General features: G+C 35.6%; 1 protein-coding gene and 2 pseudogenes across 3 annotated transcripts; 2 read left to right on the forward strand and 1 right to left on the reverse strand.

Annotated features, from left to right (window-relative positions):
- Positions 1-635: 635 nt before the first annotated feature.
- On the reverse strand, positions 636-4022 carry LOC143637728 (protein IQ-DOMAIN 13-like). Its single transcript, XM_077105048.1, has 5 exons — positions 3572-4022; positions 3017-3460; positions 2303-2530; positions 1363-1488; positions 636-1294 (listed from the first exon to the last, which is right to left on the reverse strand). Exons 1-5 carry the CDS (start codon positions 3644-3646, stop codon positions 638-640), a joined length of 1530 nt encoding a protein of 509 aa, XP_076961163.1. The 5' UTR covers positions 3647-4022; the 3' UTR covers positions 636-637.
- A 6055-nt stretch (positions 4023-10077) lies between these two features.
- LOC143637729 (BAG-associated GRAM protein 1-like) lies at positions 10078-16315 on the forward strand (annotated as a pseudogene). Its single transcript, XR_013154485.1, has 18 exons — positions 10078-10366; positions 11641-11693; positions 11803-11898; positions 12017-12092; positions 12177-12305; positions 12388-12434; positions 12505-12628; positions 12699-12814; positions 12972-13001; positions 13230-13329; positions 13791-13897; positions 14158-14292; positions 14372-14476; positions 15040-15189; positions 15254-15307; positions 15696-15759; positions 15866-15927; positions 16019-16315. The product of XR_013154485.1 is annotated as a BAG-associated GRAM protein 1-like (transcript).
- A 1850-nt stretch (positions 16316-18165) lies between these two features.
- On the forward strand, positions 18166-21476 carry LOC143637750 (protein STABILIZED1 pseudogene; annotated as a pseudogene). The gene is made up of 2 exons (XR_013154487.1): positions 18166-18425; positions 18538-21476. The product of XR_013154487.1 is annotated as a protein STABILIZED1 pseudogene (transcript).
- The last annotated feature ends 747 nt before the right edge of the window (positions 21477-22223 follow it).

Consider the following 22223-nt stretch of genomic DNA (forward strand, 5'->3'; position numbering starts at 1 on the left):
TTTTTTTAACTCGTCCTAGAAAATTCAACTTTAAAACTTCAAATTTTGATTAACTCGATAGGATCAACTTATTGAACTCCAATGGGAGGGACTAGTGGCCTAGTGGGTTGGGTTTACATATTTCTTTTCATTTTTCTTATTTTTATTAAATTAAAATCTTTTATTTCTATTTATTTATTTATCTATTTATTTACATTTTGCATTAAAAGCTTTATCGAAGGAAAAAAGACGGTTGTACACTTGTGCCATCCGGCCCATCCCTTTAACAGAAAACCGTAACGGTATTAGTCTCAGAGACTGACAAGACAAAGAAAATGTAAGCCAATGAGTCGTATACAAAAACCAAAGAACCAAAACCAAGGTTTTGGAAAAACAATTACATAGAATGTAAGCGAGTGTAGTCAACTTCAGTATATAAAGCTCGTAGGAACTCGTTTAGCTCCGTTTTGAAACCAACTATTAACAGACAAAAGCCAACTTTTATACACTCAAAAAACAGATGCTTGTTCATTATTACACACCAACATTCTGCATTCAACCAATACATAGATAATCAAACACTCACTACATCCCCAAAAAAAAATAAAAAAAAAATCAAATCAAAGAACTCAGACCCACCCCAAAATGTTCAAAAAATTCAAACAAATCTATTAAATGGTTTCCTCCCAAATCCTGCTGGCATAGACATGGATGAATCCATACTCATGCCCCCAACAGACCGTGGCGATCTATGTTTTTCCAATAACACCCTCGGAGCTGGCATTGGCGCTGAATCCTTACCCGAACTTCTTTTGTTCCACTTAAACGACGATCCGATTGTTTGAGTTAACGGGAACGAAAACCTTCGTTTTGACGACGTCTCACTACCTGCATTGCTCGTGACCACCCGGTCCCCGCCCGTTAGCCTCGCTTTGGCTCGAGCTGAAGCAGTTGGATTCATGTAGTTCGGAACCGAAAATGGTGGACAACTCATCAAACTATCATCATCTTTCATTGGGTAAGTTGAGCTGCCCGCACCACGTTTTGACTTGGAGTATTTCATTAAGTTTTGAGTTGTTAATGGTGTGGTGGTTCGTGTTGGTGTTATAACGGGCCGGGCCCGAATCGGGATCGTTGATTTTGATGATCTCGGTGTTGCAGTTTCGAATATTGGTGTGGGTGGTGTGAACCTGGAGTGTTTTGTGGGTTCGTCGGACGGTAGTTGTCGTTCTAACCAGTTCCACCACCATGGAAAGCTGCCAGACCGGAGGTCGGTTAAAGCAGTTTGAGCTGATTTTGGTGTGGCTTTCCATAACTGAAGCTCAAATGTGATGAAAATGAGTTTGATATTGGAGAACTAAAGGATGATGTTTATAAGGTTACCTGGTGGGAGTATGCATAGGCCATGGCTCGTTCTCGTTTGATCATGGCTTCTATTTTTCTTTGTAATCTTGCTTCTCGTTCTTCTTTTGTTAATAAACTATCGTCCCAGTCTTCTTCGCCTGGTTCCTGATGCAACGTGTATCCAACCTGACCCGACCCGAACAATTAGTAGCAAACCCACAACTTTTTAGGTAAAGGCAACAATATTATTATGTTTGCTTCTACTATTCTCTCGGCAACTTAAGACGTCAAACTAATTTTAGCTTTCGGAGGGTCAATTTCCACATAAACGGTTTGTTGGTGCGTGTTGAACTGACACTGTCTGGACCTACCGGACAAATGAGCCAAACAACTCGTAAACTACTCAAGATTGGTTCGCTAAAAGCTTAAACGAGCCCGAGCATGAGCCCGATCTTGATATTCACTTTTTTTTTCGAACTGTAATCTTGATATTCACTTATTGGAAAATAATAATGATAACTTTTATTTAATATATGAAATATATATTTTTTGTACTTATAATAAAGTTCTGATAAACTACTCTTTTGAATTTTTACTTGATATAAATTTAAGATTTGAAATTGGGTTCTCTAAATATATATATGAAATTTGCCATAAAAATAAATAAATAGAAACTGGTGCGTTGTTTCTCACTTTCTCTGTATAGCTTAAGCTATATTAAATACTCTTTCCTTCAAATAAAAAATCTTCATTACTTTCTTTTCTTCTAAAAGAAAAATAATGTATCTTTTATTCTTTAAACACAAAAAACATGATAATTTACTATTTATATTTACTGTAATATATAAATATTTTTTAAAATTACTTAGAACATCATCTAGTTATTTCGTTAGACCAACAAACAATAACATACCATGTACCTAAGTTATAAACCAAACGGCATGTGATGTATAAAAACTAAAAAGAAAGGAGATATTACCGGATTACTGAAGTTCCATTTGCCAAGTGAAGTGTCATTTTTGTTTGTGTGTTGTTCAAGTGCTTGGTTTTCCAACATTTGTATTCTTCGTGACTGAATCTGCGTTTGGACTCTCACCAACAATTGCATGTGTTTCATCGCGTTGACTGTTTGCCTCTTCACATTTTGGCCTCTCACCACTCCTTGCAGCCTCACAAGACCCCTCAAGGCTCGAAAATTCCTCCTCGCCTATACAATATACTCAACCAATACAACATGTCAATTACTCGAACATCATATAAAAAACTTACCAGGCATGTATTAAACTGAAAAAACATCAGTAACAGAAAAAATCAAACCCAAACGAAAATCAACCGTTTGGTTTTATGTTTTGGCTTCGGTTTTGTTTGTAATTAAAACCAAAAAAACCGAACCCAACTGAGTTTATGGATTTTCATTTTTTATTTTGAATGTTAATAAATATATAAGAATTTAACAAATAGTTTATCCCAAATATTTTAGCTCGAATGTATATAATCAAATAATCATTAATTAACAAAAAGATTTAGTCCCAACTTCATTATTTTGGGCCAATCTTTATTAGCCACAAATTTTCAAGCCCAAATGGTAAAACCGATAAAACAAAACCGAAGAGTTTTCAAAAAAAAAAAAACTGAAATTTTGGTTTTGGTTCGGTTTGAGCCCAAAACCTAACCTGTCCATACACCTACTTACCATATAACCTCTATAAGCAGCCTGAATTATGGTAGCCGAACGATGGTGGTGTCTAATAGTTGGCTCTGGTCTATAGCTGGTTTCCTTATGCCTTTGAACAACAACTCTAGGAGGTGAACTATAAGGCGAAACCACCCTAGGAGACGTGGCTCGATAAGAACTAACCCTAGGAGACGTGGCTCGATAAGAACTGACCCTAGGAGTAGTGGCTCGATGAGAGCCAACTCTAGGAGAAGTGGCTCGATGAGAACCGACCCTAGGTGAAGTGGAAAACAAAGGTTGTGAGGTTGTAGGGTGACCGATAAATAACAATTGTTGGTCAACTTCTCCCAAGATTTTCTCGATGCTGCTCGGTTCTCTAAATAAAGGAATGAACGATCTACTCTCGCCATGTTTTAATCTTTCTCGCCCCTTCCTTTCGTGTGAGGTTCTCCTCTCTATTTCCTGTGACCGACACAAATCATTAGAAATCAAGAAACACGACATTCTGAGATACAAATTTGCAATACACACAAACGAAAAGCAAAAGTTTGAGTCTTTTAAGTTTTAACTTACATTTGGTAGTTTGTCTTTAGAACTGGATGTGAAAACTCTCTTGATTGCAGAAAACCAACTCCCTGTTCTCCCCATGTGTTCGTTCCTTACTTCCTTACATTACCGGTTCACCCTAAATGATGCAAGTATAAGATAACCGAATAACGACAGTCAAAACGCACGAAAAAAAAAAAGACGAAGAATATGCGAATACTTTAGCATATCAGATCAACAAAAGGCATATGGTAAAGAAAAACATTCATATTTACCCCAAAATAAGTCTAAAATCCTATGGATGCATTTCATCAAACACCTTATGTGCATCATTTATTATACACACATAATTTGAGAGGTAAACAGAACAGAATGAAGAGCAAATTCATACCTTATTATTAATAAAAAAATTCCCTCCAAATTTCCAGAAACAGTTTTCAGAATCAAAAGCTGCTTTAATTAACCATCTTCCTCTGACATGAATCTTACTTACATTCACAGCAACAGTAGCTTTAATTACAGAGAGAATGGTGGAATCTAAGTTAGAAGATTGATGATTATTAATTTATTATTATTGTCAGTCACCCCACCACACCACCATCCATCCATCCATCCACCTTTTATATACGCTTTATAATTAACAATTTAATTTCAACACGATGCAGTTTTGATTTATTTAAATAAAGATATAGATAGATAGGATGGTGATGGATGGATGTATGGATTTGGCCGCTTACCCACTTGAACAAACAAACTTTGCTTAAATTGGAAGAATATTATTACTATTATCATATTATAGGAGGCTTCAATTATATAGCTTTTCATCATCATTATCATTAATCATTAATAATAATACTCTACTGTACTATGGAATTGGAACTGGTCCATCTAGATTCTCTTTTGATTCTGATGGCCACGGCGGCGCGTGGAGTACACGCTCCAAGAATATGTTCGATTGGTTTGTGTTTGTGGTGGGCCCTCTTTTTTCCCGTATTCATGACTTGCTTCGTGGAAATTCTTCCCCCTCATCATTTGATATCGAATTTTTATCATGTTGTAGGATGGGTAGGGGTGTGTAACTTAACCGCTATAACCGTTAACCGAATCATAACCGATATAACCGAACCAATTTAACCGATAACCGTCATAACTGATGGGTCGGTTCAATAAATTTTTAAAAACCGTCAAATACGGGTCGGTTTTGGTTAAAGATAATTCCAAAACCACCATAACCGAATCGACCCATTTATTTAACCAACAATATGTTTGGGATTAACTTCCACTAACATATTGTTGGATTATATCATTTTGATGATTTTGGTTATACGTTTGTTATAAAATTAAGTTGAACGGTTCAATAAATTTTTAAAAACCGCCAAACACGGGTCGGTTTTGGTTAAAGATAATTCCAAAACCACCATAACCGAACCGACCCATTTATTTAACCAACAATATGTTTGGGATTAACTTCCACTAACATATTGTTGGATTATATCATTTTGATGATTTTGGTTCTACGTTTGTTATAAAATTAAGTTGAATTTCATTGTTGGATTATATAATGTCATTCTCTTTGTTTGATAATTTGATATTAATATTATGAATTATATACTTTGTTGTATTATGTCATATCGTTTTTTTAGTAATTTGTGCCAAAACCTTTAGGCCTAATTACAATGTTTTGGTTATGGTTAACCGACCCATAACCGACCACTATAACCTTCAAAACCGATTAACCGAAACCGCTATAACGCGTCGGTTATGGTTATGGTTATCCATTAACCGACATGTTGGTTATGGTTATGGGTTTGGCTCAAATCCGCCCCAAACCGACCCATGCACACCCCTAGGGATGGGTATTCGGATATCGTATTCGGACGTATCGGGACGGGTATGATATTAGGTCGAAAGAACATGAACAAGAGTATGTTTATGTTTATGTTTGTTCGTTTATTATTTGGACAAATATTTGTATTTATGTTAAAAATGAGCATTTTCGTATTCGTTTGTTTAAAATTTGAACGTACAGTTCACGAAAAGGTTATTCATTCATTACCTTTCTTGACACCATTGCAACATATTCTTTTTGTTTGTACTTCATTCATGCGTTTTTATGTGCCTATCAAACAACATAAAGTAATGGTTTTTTTTTAAATTCTTATTGATTAATCAAACAAGATAAAAGAATGATAATGAGCTTTCTAAATGTATATAAAAAAATAATGGCTAGTGAATACTTTGACGGTAAAATTCCCATTATAGGTAATGTTATAAATTAATTTCGAGTTTTACATACTTTTCCCATTATATTCCATGAATACGTATCTAAAAGTAGTCGGGACGAGTAGTATGAGTAACCAAACGAGTAGGTTATAGAACCACTTAAAGCATGCCACGTGGCTATAAACGAACCGAAACGAGCACGTTCAATACCAGTGTTGTAAAAGTCGGATTCAAAGGCCTTGGAATCAGCGATTCCAAGGTCCTCGGACAACAACCTTGTCGCTTTTTCCCAACTCGGCCACCATTACTCGCCAAGGTCCAACTCGGTCAAAAGTCGGAGTACTCGGTATTACTCGGCCTCCAAGGTCAACTCGACCACATTTTTTTATTTTTTCTTTAAATTTTTTCTAATTTTTTTTTATTTTTTTTTGTAAAAAATTAAAAATAAAAACAAAACATGAATTTTTTTAATTATGCTTTTTTTCTCATATGAATTATGCTTATTTTGACATGAATTATGCTTATCTTAACATATATATATATATATATATATAATATTCAATAATTATTTTATGTTATATTTATCATATCCGAGTACTCCCCGAGTTCTCCGAGTACTCCCTACAAGGGGCCTGGCCGCCTAGGGACCGCCTAGCGAGTTTTACAACATTGTTCAATACTCGTTTAGTCGACACGAACAAAGAGGATGCATGTCTCGGAAAACAACACCCACGACTACTACAACAATGCTTTCATCGCGACAAGTAAATTCTAAAATTTCGGAAGGACGAATAGTTAACCAAACTAACTGGCACGAGTTGTTTGATTTACGAAACTCATCCTCTCGGGTAGTTTTACAAAAGACTAACTGGACCAAGTAGCTTGCAAGCTCAAATATAGTTAATACTCTTGGTCAACGACTGGTTCTTCCGGTATACCGAAATGGAAACCATAGTTTGACTTGTCTTGTTTTTAGATTAATTTTTGAATTGAAGGATTATATATAACCTAAATATGCTTTAAATAAACAAATAAATATCAATACATTTTGCTACAAGCATTTAGGATGTGATTGTATATATATTTTGGTTTTAAATAGTTAAAAGTGAGAAATTTGACATGAGATTGACACAGCAACTTCTTAAGTGTTTAATTGAATGAGTGGAGCATAAGCAAAATCACATCACTTAAAAGTCATATATTTCATCATAATAGCATCTCTTTATAGCCTAATTGCACCCCCCTAAACAAACTTCACTTTCAATTTTTGTTGTAACAAGTCAATGAGAATCCTATATTAACATACTGCTCTCACATAAGTGATATTATCATTTTTAGGTACTATATGAATACAAATTTTTTATATTATATTACTGTTTTAAAAAAAACATACATAAAAAAGCCATTAAATTTGATAGGTAAAAAAAATTGAATTCAGGGCCTAAATCATGTTGGCTAAGAGAAGACATTGGAGTCGACTCGTTTTTTAGCCTACAAGCCATGGCTAAGAGGCAGGTAAGAGAAGAATAAAAAAGGGAGGATTTTGGAGCCACTAAAAGACGTCTCTTTTTTTAACACACTTGACAACATGGCATAAACAACTAAGTAACTTGATTTGAAGTCGAAAATTAGTCAATTTGTGTCACGTGTCAACTCCTTGTTGGTCAGGAGGTGGGACCTATCTTAACTTATATGACTTTCTGTGCTAAAAAGAAGAAAGCTAATGCTTAGCCTCCATAGTCAGCTTGGGACAATGATAGATCTAGAAAAGAATGCTAGAAAAAACAGTTAATATTGTCAAACCATTTAAAGAAAGAAAAAAAAAGTGACAAAGTTACAGAATTTAACAGGCTATCACTTCTCGTTTCTCAGTAAATCATGTTTCTGGATTTATTAAAAATATTAGCTATCGGCTCACCATTAACTTGTAGCTCTAAGATCATGCATTGGAGTTGGACTCTGGCCCAGTGTGTTTTAGCCCATTACTATCCTATGCAGGCAGTAAAGTTGATGTCAGGGCATGCGTATTATAACAATAATCATACATTTTTACTCTACAATACCATGAATATGACATGTGCAAAATCACACTATACTCCACACCTTGCATGCATGCCATGTCATTCTATGTTTGAAATTGGAGTTTTTGGACTGAAACTATGTAATATATATTCACATAGCCATGTGATTTCCTAATATTTAAAATCTCGATTTAGGTTGAAAAATACGAAAGTATGTACTGTATTGTCGTGTAAATCATTAAATGTCTTAAATTGGATTTTGAGTTGTATGTGTACACGCCAATGCGGTTTGCATGGGTGGAACAAAAGATTTTAGTTCATGTTATCAGTTAAACTTTTCTTCAAGATCTATCACTGTCAATTTGAGTTTAACAATACATGACTATATAATCTAAATTCATGTAGTTGTCCACCAAAAATCAAAATGGTGTTCATGTGTTTAGCAAAGTGTGTTTTAAATCATGTATCATCATGTTATTACTTTTTGGGGTACATAACCCTACATGCATGCACTATAATGTTCCGTTAAACATGTGTGATTTGTTGTTTCATATAAGAAACACGACATAACATTGTAATAACCATGCTAATTACTAGAAGGCTTGGTCGTTGCTTGTAATATGTTTCACAAACAACTTGAATGCCTGACTAAACTAACTATAAGATTAAAGCAACACAAGGGCGTAGTTTCTTATGGGACATGATAGGTCCCCACGACACACCCTGTGTTTATGTTCAAACTTCGCAATCAAATCAACACATATATCAAAGTCTTCCTTGAAATTTGAATATAATTTTAAACTTAACAAGTTTGATCATTTCCTATTTTAGAATATTAAATTTTAAACAAGTTTTAAATAAAAGGTTTTAAATGTATCCCAAATTTAAGTGGTAACACACACAAACTTATTTAAACATCATAGTAATTCACAGCTATCGTAGCATCAATTAAGAACAAAAAGAAATTAGTAAGCGCGAAACACAAAAAAAACACATAAATTATTAAATACCCGAGAGACAATAGAAGATACATGACAACATAAATAAGCCAATGTCGGTAAATACAACACAAAACGTATGACACTAATCATAATCACGGTTTTTAGTTCTCTAGATATTAGATCTATTTTCTCAAAATTCTCACATGTGAAACGAACTTTAAATTTTAACAAACTTAATAAAAGCTATGATGAAAACCTTAAAAAGAAAAAATATTAAGAACTTAAGTTCATAACACACCAAAATTGAAAATTTTGATGTCCTACATATCATCTCCCTTTATAAAATGTAAAAACCCCTCTTCATTCGATTAGGAATGAACTCGGTATCATATCAGTAGTCCGATCCCGATTTTCATAAAACTTGACACCGGTAACAAAAATGATCAATTCGGTACTAATACCACAAACAAAAATTCGATAAATATTAATACTAAACCAACCCGTACCGATCCTGAAACAACAAATAATTAGACCCGTTTCAATACAAGTAACCAGTAGATGTGAGCAATAACCGAATCGTTATCCGAAACCGAACCGAATTAACCGAACCACACCGAACTCTTCATTTTTTTTTATTTTTTTTTCTTCATATTTTCAAGCCTTTTTCCCTATATTTTCATGTATTATATTTATTAATTGTTTAATACTAGTATTTTCATGTATTTATATATCTATTTCATGTACTAATAGAAAAGAGTTCAAATAAGAATAAAGAGTTTTCTAGGAATGATAAGAACCAACGAAATTTTGACATTTGGCGTTACAAATGATGATGGAAGAAGAATTCTAGGAAACTATGTCGGTAATAATGATGAAAGAGTAATTCTAGGAAACTATGTCGGTTATTGGTAATTTTAAATCTAAACAATTGATTAGCATGATCCAATGACTATGATTTATTCTCAGTCTTCCTAGGAAACTATGTATTTTTAGGATAACTCTCCCCTGTACTAATATATCAATTTCATATATTTATATATTCATTTCATGTATTTTTAAACAAAATTTTAGCCCAAGTTTGATATTGGTTATCAACTGAAATTAACCGAACCAAATCAAATCAATAATCAAACCAAACCAAACCAAACCAAATCGAATCGAACCGAACCGAACCAAACAATGCACACCCTAGCAACCGAGTAACCAGTACCATTTCCCAAACTTCCAACCATTTTTATACAAACCGTTCCAAAATAAGAATCAAACCTCCCAAAAATGCCACTACAAATATAACAAAGTCTTCGATCTATTCAAAGCATTACTTGATCTTTCCGTTTCAATTTCACGTTCTTCTTCTTCATATTATTATTATTATTATTATTATTATTAATGGAACATCATTCTTCTTCTTCGACACTAATCCTTCTGTAATTCGTTCTCAAATGATGATCAGCGAAACGGGTATTGATTTTTTGGTTCCGTCATGGTGGGAAGTGGAAGTGAGCGTTGCCGTTTCATTATTCGTCATTGCCGCCTACTGGTTCTTCACGTACAACAGCCACATCGCCGCCGGTGATCGATCTATGTTCGATAATGCATCTGTTGGTGCCGCTGATGGCGTTGATGACAGAGATAAGGTATATTTAGGGTTTATGAATTATAATAATAGTGATTGTGGTTGTTGATATTGTGGAATTGAGAATTATAAACTTATAATGTGATCGTGTTCGGTTTGTGCCCTAATCTGCGTGTGATAATGTGTTGATTGCATCAATGTGATATTGTGATCATGTTGCAATTTGAATATAGTGTAAACATGATTGATTTGGTGTTTTATTTTTGGCAAAATTGTTACGAAAGTAGAAATTAACAAGGGAGAAAAAAGAACCGAACCGAACAAGGCCTTGTTCATGTTCCTTCGTTGCGAACGAACATTGCACAAACACCTAATCGGTTGAAATTTCTTGTTCACGCTAGTTCATTAAGGAAATGAACGTGTATGTGAATGGTGCACGAACACAAGTGAGCGAACACAAGTGGAGTATATGACGTGATTAGAGAAGTTAATAATTTTTATGCTTAAATCTATGTGGCAAGATTAGAAAAGTCATGAAAAAATATTAAAAACCTTTGATGAACAAACATAAACAAACAAACATTAACTGACATAAACGAACACATGATTGAACGTTCAAAGTGGCGGAAGGCATATAATGTATATATGTGTGAACCCTCGGGTGGGCAAAAGTAAAATTGCACTAATTTTGACGTTATTTTACTAATCTTATGAAAATAACGTTAAAAGTGGCGGAAGGTTAATCAGGCATCATGTGGTGGCGTTGATAGCCGAAAGACAAGGGCACATGCACCAATCAGCCGGTGTCCCGATGATTGAGTGCTATGTGCTTTATGTCCAAGGCTTGATGCAAAACTACTATCGAGCCGGGGGTCTCACCGGAAGCAGCCTCTCTATCATAGAGGTAAGGCTGTCTACATCTTACCCTCCTCAGACCCTGCCATAGCATTGCTATTGGTGGGATATACTGAGTACGATGATGATGATGATGATGATGATTGAACGTTCACGAACACAGTTGAACGAACATGGCCTGTGTCCGTGTTCTTTCATTTAGTTAATTGAACTAAAATCCTTATTCGTGTTCGTTCGTTTATTAAATGAATAAACATAAATGAACTTCTCGCCGAACATTTCGGTTTGTTTTACAGCCCTACTAACATGGGTTCTAATGGACTTAGGATTGTGTGTTAAACTTCTAATGGTTTTAATCTGACCCCAGAGAAGTCAGCAGTTGACTTTTTAGTGATAATTTGGTTACTATTACCTTTCATCTTCCAAGTGTGAAAAGAATTCATTTGATTTGCTAACTGCATTTCTACAATTATATTGTAGATGGATCAATTGAAGGGCGACTCTAATGGCGGCTCTGCTTATATAATAAAGGTATTTCCAAATGAACTGGTTTTGTATTTCTTTTGAGTTAAGTTTGCTACCATATTATTCTCTGTTGATATTAATATTACATTGATGCTCAAAACGGCCAACAATGTAAACTGAACTGTTAGCAGCAAAGAATCTTATTGGTGCTAATCTGAATGGCATGTCGGATCCTTATGCAATCATCACTTGTGGTACAGAAAAGCGGTTTAGGTAATCTTTTGAATCTGCAATTATGCAAATAATAGTTATTATTCCCAAATTGTTTGTTGATATTGTTTATGTTGGAATTTGGATAATATTATAATCATTATATATATTTATTCTGCAGTTCAATGGTTCCCGGTTCAAGAAATCCGATGTGGGGCGAGGAATTCAATTTTTCTGTTGATGAATTGCCTGTAAAGGTACTTATTTACCTTTATTATTTTTTATATTGTACCTTTCGTGTTGAGAGTTAACGTATTATTTGGTTCTTGATTATTGAACAGATTAACGTGTCAATATATGATTGGGATATTATTTGGAAAAGTGCTGTTCTTGGTTCGGTTACCATTCCTGTCGAAAAAGAAGGTCAAACTGGTGCAATATGGCATCCCTTAAGTAGTTCTCCAGGGCAGGTAATCTTAATCTTATTATTAATATTAACGATTCCTTAAATTGACTGATTAAAGATGTTTAACACGTTGCTATTTCTTTCAGGTTTGTATCCAAATTAGAACAACAGATCTCTCAAAAAACTCTTCCAGGTAGAATTTTGTGTGTTTTATGTCATATGTTTGTGTTTAATTAAAATCACTGATTTGTTATTATTCGTAGGGATTTGAAGGGCTATGCTGGTGCTAACCCTAGAAGGCGGATCTCAACACATAAACCAGGGCCAGTAGTTGTTCATCAGAAACCTGGGCCCTTGCAGACCATATTTGATCTTCTACCAGACGAGGCAAAATTCTTTTAACTGTTAACTTCTATATTGCATTACTTCAATAATAATATATTTTTTAATATTGCAGATTGTCGAACACAGTTATTCATGTGCAATGGAGAGATCATTCTTATATCATGGTCGTATGATGTTTCAGCTTGGCATATATGCTTCCACTCTAATGTATTCTCCAAACAATTGAAGGTTAATCTTCTTTTTTTCACATATATAATATCTGCTTCCTATCATATCGTGCTGTATTATTTGTAACATTATTTTTATTAGTATTGTTATACTATGATAGCTTTGTTTAAGCATTATTGGTTCTATTTACCATGGTCTTCTTCACTCCATTTTGCAGGTGATTATTCCTTTTGGTGATATAGAAGAGGTTAGTTATCTTTTATGGGCTTGGCTTTAGTATTTAGTATTAAAAGTTGCAATAGTAACGGTTATTGGTGGGATATACTGAGTACGATGATGATGATGATGATGATGAATAGTAATGCTGTCTACATCTTACCCTCCTCAGACCCTACCATAGCTTTGCTATTGGTGGGATATACTGAGTACGATGATGATGATGATGATGATGAATAGTAATGGTTAATATTTGCAGATAAGAAGGAGCCAACATGCTGTCATTAATCCTGCTGTAACAATTGTTCTTAGCCTCGGTGCTGGTGGACATGGTGCTCCTCCCTTGCGTAGTCCAGATGGTTAGTTTCAGTTATAGCTTATATGCAGATGGATCTCTTTCTCTTCAGAACTACAAAAAATTGAAGAACTTTTATTAAATAAATACAAAATTAATTTATATATTTGAGAGTAGTGTTGTCATTATAATATGTAATTTTGTGATTACATTTACGTAATCACAAGTTTACGTATGTGTAATTACCAATTTACATGTATTCGTAATAACCAATTTTACATATATGTAATCATAAATTTCCGTATAATAAAATAGTAAATGACAAAACTACCCTCTGTTAATACTATATTATGTAAAATAATGAATAAAATGTTTGGTTATTTTGAGTTCTTAAATGATCCTCATCCTATATAACACATAAAATTTCATTTTATTACAGGTCCGATAGATATATAACCCCTGTATATATAATGTATATAAAATTTCATTTTTGGCTCACTGTTTTTTGAATTAATTTGATTTCAGGTCGAGTTAGATACATGTTTGCGTCATTTTGGAACAGAAATCATGCAATAACAACTTTACAACGTGCAGCTAAGAACTATCATTCAATGATTGAAGCTGAGAAGAAGGTATACCTTGCTCCAAAAGAATTTTGTACTAGTCGCAACTTTGACCTATTTACTTAGAAACGGGCCAATTTGTGTTCCATTATATCTTTATCTAGTCAAACGAGCCAAATCAAAAGTTGGGTCAAACTGCATTTTCAGTGAATACAGACTTTAATCTCTTTATTAAAAAACTTATATTACTGTTACTATAATAACTTTTCAAAAAGGTTATTATGGGTCAACCCGAATTGCTTCATATAATGACAAATTTACATGTACAGGAGAAACAGCACTCAGAGTTACGCGCAAGCAGTAGCTCTCTAGTTCACAAAAAACCCGCTAAGGTTTTAGCAGAAAGTGTGGTGAAGAAAAAGGAACCATTCGTTCAAGAAGATGTTCTCACTGGCATATACAATGTATGTACCTTTACCATTATTAAGTGGCTATTTTAATAATATAGTTATATTGAATTAACATTTTTAAATATTTATTCAGGAAGTATTTGCAAGTACCGCTGAACAATTTTTTGACTTGCTGTTGAGTGACGGTTCAAATTTCACAAATGATTACCGTTCGTCCCGAAAGGATACGAATCTCAATGTAAGCATTATACTTTGTAACCTTCAATCATAGAGTTTCTTCTTAGGCCTGTAATGAACCGAACAAGGCATGCTCATGCAGATCATGTTCTTAACGAAAATGAATGTGTTCATGTTTGTTTTTGTTCAGTCGTTAATAGTATAAACGAACATTAACGAACAAATATAATTGAAAATACTTGAATGAATATGTATGAACATAACTGAGCAAACACCAATTCAAAGTAAATGTAAATATCAGTTTGTTGGTCTAAAATATTCATAATACTTGACTAAGGTGCAATGCGCCTAACAATGTGAATGAATACATAAATGGACAAACTTCAACAAATGAAAACTAACAAACATAAATGAACGCTAGCGTATGAACAGAAATGGACATAATCGGATAAATACAAACGAACATGCACGAACATAAATGATAGAACAAGATGTGTTTACTGTTGACCCAAACGAAACTCTGTCCAAACGGTTAACTTGCGGGCCTAAATATCTTCTCATGCCTCTATCCTATTTTCATATTATGAATTTTAAATTTTACTATATATCTTTTTGAAAATGTAGATAGGCCAGTGGCATTCTGCTGATGAATATGATGGTCAAGTAAGAGAAATAACTTTTAGATGTCTTTGTAATGGTCCTATGTGTCCACCGGATACCGCGATGACAGAGTGGCAACATGCCCTGCTGTCTGTTGACAAAAATCCCTGGTGAGTATTTTTTATTGGGTTTTTGAAATTAAACTTTATTAGCACTTTATTGATAGTTTGCTTTATAGGTGTTTGAAACCGTACAACAGGCACATGATGTTCCATTTGGATCATACTTTGAGGTATCTTTCAGCATCATTCACGAACCTAACACAAAATTTGCGGTTTTGGGTTTAGTCTAAGCGGGTTTGGGTCGTATTTGTGTGAACCTGGCGGGTTGACCTGTGTATTTTATCTTTTATATATCTGTTTTGTATAGTAACTTTAACTATTTGGGTATTTTTTTATACCAAAATTTGTTAGTTTCAAAATAATTGGCATAATATGAGCATAAATGTTTAAAAAGATAAAAGTAATATATAAATTTAGTATTTTAAAGTATTAACATGCAAAAAGATTAATTTTCGGGTAATACTATAATAGGCATGTCACTTCTATGTGGCATAATCGTAATTTTGTTGACACTTGGTTTTCTTCTCTAACTATAGTTTACAATTTGTGTTGCTTTAGGTGCATTGTAGATGGGTAGTTTTGACTACATCTGAATCTTCGTGCACTATTGATGTTAAAGTCGGTAAGTTCCATTCTACTATTCTAGATTCCATTTATATTCGATAATCACGTATGGTTCTAATAGTGTTTCTGAAAGTACTTAATTACCCTGTTGGTTGAGTTAACAGGTGTGCATTTTAAGAAATGGTGCGTAATGCAATCTAAAATTAAATCGGGTGCTATAAACGAGGTAAGACTTGACCCGTACAAGTTATACCTACATTTAGCTATCCATTAATTACTACTAGAACATAATTAATGTACATGTATATATTATGCAGTACAAGAAAGAGGTGGAACTCATGCTAGATGTGGCTCGTTCGTGTATTAACTCCAACACAGCCAATGAGACGACACAAAATGTTCCCTCCACATAATACAACGCGTAGCCTCGCCATACACACCAACATTTCGGTTTTAAACATTTTCTGACATTTTTTTAATTATTCTTTTTTTTATTTATCGGATTACAAAAGAGTCCGTGTCAGTCAAGGGATTGTATTGTGGTTAAAATTCTGTATGTAGTTGTCTTTTGACTTTTTTTATATGAATTCTAATTCCTAATAGCATGTAACTTTTTAAAATAATTGGGGACTTCAAATTTTCTTTTGACATCTTAGTCTTGGCTGAAGTAGTGAAGTTACCAGCCTTAAACATTCAGTAATTGAATTGTTATAAGTAAGCTATTAAACCAGATCAAACCAGCATCATTTCCAGTCATTTGTAGACTACAACTTTGATAATCAGAGTCTATGATAACTTTCGAATAAAATTTATTTTGGTGGTCCTTCAAAATAATTTAATCGGGTAAAACTCTGACTTGAGACAAGAAATTTGTATGGAACTTGTGTGGAAGAAGAACCAGAGAGAATGTCGATCAAAACTTGAACGGTGTTTAATCTCTGACAATCATCAACACAAATAACTGTTTCAAGCAATTATCTTTTCAAATTTTAAATATTAATTAATACAGCCCAAAGTCAACCCGATGACCCTGATAGGGGTTGCCGCTCTTAGGCCCCCACACATCCCTAGCTTGCTTAATGTTTATTATGATTGATTGTAGACCAATTAATCCAATTACACTAAAATATAAACAACATTAAAAAGAATTATCCAGTCTCATGATGACCATAATCAGGTCCGAGCATTAGAGGCAAAAAAAAAAAAAAAAAAAAACCCGGCTCCAGGATCTGAAACTGGTTTTTAAACAAACTTGGTTATCGGTTTGAGGAAACATTCATTGAGACCGGTTTGTAACGTTTGTGAAGAGCCTACATAAGATATGGTCTCATAAGAGCATCTCAAACAAGAGGAAAGCCCAAGCCCAATAGAGATGGACGGAGTAAAGTATAAATCAGTGAATAGTCATATCATAGATGCAGGACACTGTTGCCTGGTCCAGGTGAACTGCCTAAGGAGTATTGTCTCCTGGACTCAATAAAGGATATTGTGAATATATTGAGAAAATGAAGGTTCAACGGAAAAGGCAGGGAATCGGAGGAAACTAACATTCCCCCTAGATCTTGATATTATACTCTGTGTAATCAATCAGATTGAGATAAATAATAAGATTCATACATTCATGCATTCACTCATTACACATGATCAATCATTCTCCAAGTATTCAATAACCCAAGAATTTAGTGGCGTACCTACCTTAGTGGTAGGGGGTCAGTCGACCCCTGTGAGAAATTTTTTTTAGTGGTATATATATGTTAAAATTCCGACCGACCCCTGCGAAAAGTTGACACTGACCCATGTGGATTTGAGAACACTGAGAGAACTTGAGATGTAAAGATTAGAGTATCCAACCATATTTTTCGACAACCGGCGCAAATAAGTATTTTCATGTTGCAGTTAAAGAAGAAAAGAAAGAAGAGACATAATTTAACATTTTAGAGATGTAACGAACCTTTATTAACTCTCTTTCGCAACCCATTATTTTACCCAAATTTAATAGGACATTTGAAAATAAAGATAAAGTCAACAAAACATTTATTTGTGTACATTTATTTATTTCTTAGTTTGATAACCTAATATATAATATAAATCATTATGCTTTTCCCCAAAATTACTTGCCCGTTTATTTCGTATATGATTAATTGACTTTTAATAAGCTTTTGTTTTTTTATATTTTATTAACATATGAATATCAAACAAGATGATATTATTATACCAAAAATTCAGAACTTGTAAAAAATAGCTATAAATATATTGTATTTTAATTATGCATAACTAATGACGTATCATGTATTTATTTATTTATTTTTTGATTACATGGTAATATGATATTTTGGTTGATTATCATTATCCGCCTCATTTGGCCCGACTTAAAAACGACCAAACCTGATCGAAAAATTATTTTAAATACCAACTTCACCCGACCGTACAACTGGTTTTAACTTCCGTGAACCCAACCCAAACCGAATGTCAAACCGGCTCGATTTGGCCCAAAATCCGTTTCCATCACTCTTAAACCGACTTAAACTAACCGACCAAATATTAGTAAGTTAAATTATATAACTCTTCACAAATCATCACACGTTTCATTTTATTCATTCGCATCCGTTATCCCGATTTCCGGCCACCGCAATCTGCCAACGCCGCCACCACCACCACCACCGTCGGTACACCGCTAATTGAAAGTTTCGTCCTTTGATTCATTTCCACACGTAACAGACACCGGTAAGTCACCAAACGTCTCACCTAGGGTTTATTTGTTTCCGTTTATAATTATTAACTTCCAATTCGAATTATTAATTAATTTATTAATTAATACTTTTTATCATACAATTAGGAATCAATCATGCAAGCACCTGTTGCACCGAAGAATAGGTTAGAGTTTCTCAACACACGCCCTCCACCCAATTATGTAGCCGGATTAGGTCGTGGAGCCACCGGTTTCACCACCCGTTCCGATATCGGTCCCGCCCGTGCGGCGCCTGATCTCCCGGACAGATCTGCGGCTGCGGTTGGTGCCGCGGGTCCGTCGGGTATAGGTCGGGGCCAAGGGAAGGGTCCCGGTGAGGAGGAAGAAGAGGAAGAGGCTGAGGATAAGGGATATGATGAGAACCAGAAGTTTGATGAGTTTGAAGGGAATGATGTCGGGTTGTTTGCTTCGGCTGAGTATGATGAGGAGGATAAAGAGGCGGATGCTGTGTGGGATGAGATTGATAAAAGGATGGATTCGAGACGGAAAGATAGGAGGGAGGCGAGGTTGAAGGAGGAGATTGAAAAGTATAGAGCTTCCAACCCGAAGATTACTGAACAGTTTGCTGATCTTAAGAGGAAGTTGGTTACGTTGTCTGCTGCGGAATGGGATAGTATTCCGGAGATTGGGGATTATTCGTTGAGGAATAAGAAGAAGAGATTCGAGAGTTTTGTGCCTGTTCCGGATACGCTGCTTGAGAAAGCTAGGCAAGAAAAGGAGCATGTTACTGCTTTGGACCCGAAGAGTAGAGCTGTGGGTGGAACCGAGACACCTTATGCTCAAACGCCAGATTTGACTGCTGTTGGTGAAGGTCGAGGGACGGTTTTGTCTTTGAAGTTGGATAGGCTTTCGGATTCTGTTTCGGGCTTAACTGTTGTTGATCCGAAAGGGTATTTGACTGATCTGAAAAGTATGAAGATTACCAGTGATGCTGAGATTTCGGATATTAAGAAAGCTAGACTTTTGTTGAAGTCTGTGATTCAAACGAATCCTAAACATCCACCTGGTTGGATTGCTGCTGCAAGATTAGAAGAAGTTGCAGGAAAGATTCAAGTTGCAAGGGATTTGATCAAGAAAGGCTGTGAAGAATGTCCAAAGAATGAGGACGTGTGGATCGAGGCGTGCCGGTTAGCGAAGCCAGATGAGGCCAAAGCTGTGATTGCTAGAGGTGTTAAAGCAATCCCTAATTCGGTTAAACTATGGATGCAAGCTGCAAAACTTGAACATGATGATGCCAGTAAAAGTAGGGTTTTGAGAAAGGGTCTTGAAAACATTCCTGATTCTGTTAGGCTATGGAAAGCGGTTGTGGAACTTGCTAACGAAGATGATGCAAAGCTTTTGCTTCAAAGAGCTGTTGAGTGTTGCCCGTTACATGTGGAATTATGGCTTGCTTTAGCTCGTTTGGAAAAGTATGATGCAGCCAAAAAGGTGTTAAACAAGGCACGTGAGAAGCTTCCAAAAGAACCTGCAATTTGGATCACTGCAGCCAAATTAGAAGAAGCTTTTGGAAACACATCAATGGTTGGAAAGATTATAGAAAGGGGTATTCGGGCTTTACAGAAAGAAGGTGTAGAGATTGATAGAGAAGCCTGGATGAAGGAGGCTGAAGCTGCTGAACGGGCTGGGTCCGTTGCAACGTGCAATGCGATTATTAATAATACCATTGGGATTGGTGTGGAAGACGAGGACCGTAAGGTTACATGGGTTGCTGATGCTGAAGAATGTAAAAAACGAGGCTCGATTGAAACCGCTAGAGCTATTTACGCGTGTGCAATTGCTGCTTTTAAATCAAAGAAAAGTGTATGGCTTAAAGCAGCCCAGCTTGAAAAGGCTCATGGAACTCGTGAGTCATTAGATGCATTGCTTCGTAAGGCGGTTACATACACCCCTCAAGCCGAGGTGTTATGGTTGATGGGTGCTAAAGAGAAGTGGCTCGCGGGTGATGTACCTGCAGCCAGACACATTCTTCAAGAAGCGTATGCGGCAATCCCCAAATCTGAAGAAATCTGGCTTGCGGCTTTTAAGCTTGAGTTTGAAAACAACGAGCCCGAACGTGCTCGTATGCTTTTAGCTAAAGCGCGTGAGCGTGGTGGAACCGAGCGTGTCTGGATGAAGTCTGCTATTGTTGAACGAGAACTCGGTAACAGTTCAGAGGAAAGGCGGTTGCTTGATGAAGGGTTGAAATTATTCCCATCTTTTTTCAAACTATGGTTAATGTTGGGTCAGCTTGAAGAACGGTTAGGTCGGTTACCACAGGCAAAAGACGCATACGAATCGGGTTTAAAACAGTGTCCGGATTCAACTCCTCTTTGGCTCTCACTTGCAAATCTTGAGGAACGAATGAGCGGGTTGAGTAAGGTTCGGGCCGTGCTTACAATGGCTAGAAAAAGGAACCCGAATAACCCTGAACTATGGCTTGCTGCGATTAGAGCCGAGTCGAGCCACGGGTCGAAAAAAGAAGCTGATATTTTAATGGCAAAGGCGTTGCAAGAATGCCCGACTAGTGGGATATTATGGGCTGCTTCTATTGAAATGGCTCCAAGACCACAAAGGAAGACCAAGAGTTCTGATGCTTATAAGAAATGTGAACATGATCCAAATGTAATTGCTGCTATTGGGAAACTGTTTTGGCAAGATCGAAAGGTGGATAAAGCCCGAGCGTGGCTTAACCGTGCAGTTACTCTTGCACCAGATGGCGGCGACTTTTGGGCTTTGCTTTATAAGTTTGAGTTGCAGCATGGAACTGAGGATCAGCAGAAGGAAGTGTTGAGGAAATGTGTTGCTGCTGAACCGAAACATGGTGAAAAGTGGCAGCCGATATCGAAGGCAGTTGAGAATTCGCATCAGCCGGTTGAAGCGATTTTGAAGAAGCTGGTTGTTGCTCTTGGGAAGGAAGAGAAAGCTGCAGAAGATAATAAACATCAGTGATGTCTGTTTTGACTTCTTTCTAGTTATGTTTCTGTTCTGTTGATCGGACAGGTATTATTTTTATGTTTTGGAGTGTTTCTGTTATATTTGTTTTACCTTTGACAGAATGTTCTTATTTATAAAACTACTTTTGAAATGTTATCAGGTTTAAAGCCCCTCTATGCTCTCTGTGTACCTTTAGATTTATTGATGCATATGTGGTGTATGCTTTAGGTAAATTAATTTAAAGAGTTAAAATGGCATGTGTTGTTTAGATTTGTTGATATATTTATGGTGTATAATTTATGAGTTGGATCACTCAAAAGAGCTAAAAGGGAGGTGGGAGCTTGGCTGAATTGGTTATCAATTTTAAGCTATGTTTGTATTTAGCTTGCATTGTTTGGACTACATATAGTCCCAATATGTAAGCTTGTTTGGACTACATATGTTGTATTGATACATATAGTCCAATTATGTTTGTATTGAGGAATTGTTTGGACTACATGCTCGCGGTCTATATAGATCACACATTATGTAAGCTTGCGACATGGTCTACACAGATCGTCTGAAACGTACACGGTTCATAGTTTATATTCTGCCTGTAACTATAGAAGTACATCTTTAAGTTCATCAATCAATGAATCTAAAGGGCACCATGTATTCATATGATTAAAATCCAAGATTTGTCCATGAATCTAAAGGTATATTTCATGTAGACGTGCACAAAAAAACCGGTTCCGGAACCTAACTGGTGGAACCGGACCGGAACCGGTTCCAGTTCCTACCCGGTTGGCCCAATACCCGGTTTGGGTATTTTTGTACCCGTTTATCGTACCCGGTTCTCCTATTTGTATGTCACCATCGGT

The sequence above is a fragment of the Bidens hawaiensis genome, unplaced genomic scaffold, assembly GCF_021521415.1.
Source record: "Bidens hawaiensis isolate Kalapana, Puna unplaced genomic scaffold, B.hawaiensis_p1.1 tig00008407_1, whole genome shotgun sequence".
Classification (NCBI taxonomy): domain Eukaryota; kingdom Viridiplantae; phylum Streptophyta; class Magnoliopsida; order Asterales; family Asteraceae; genus Bidens; species Bidens hawaiensis.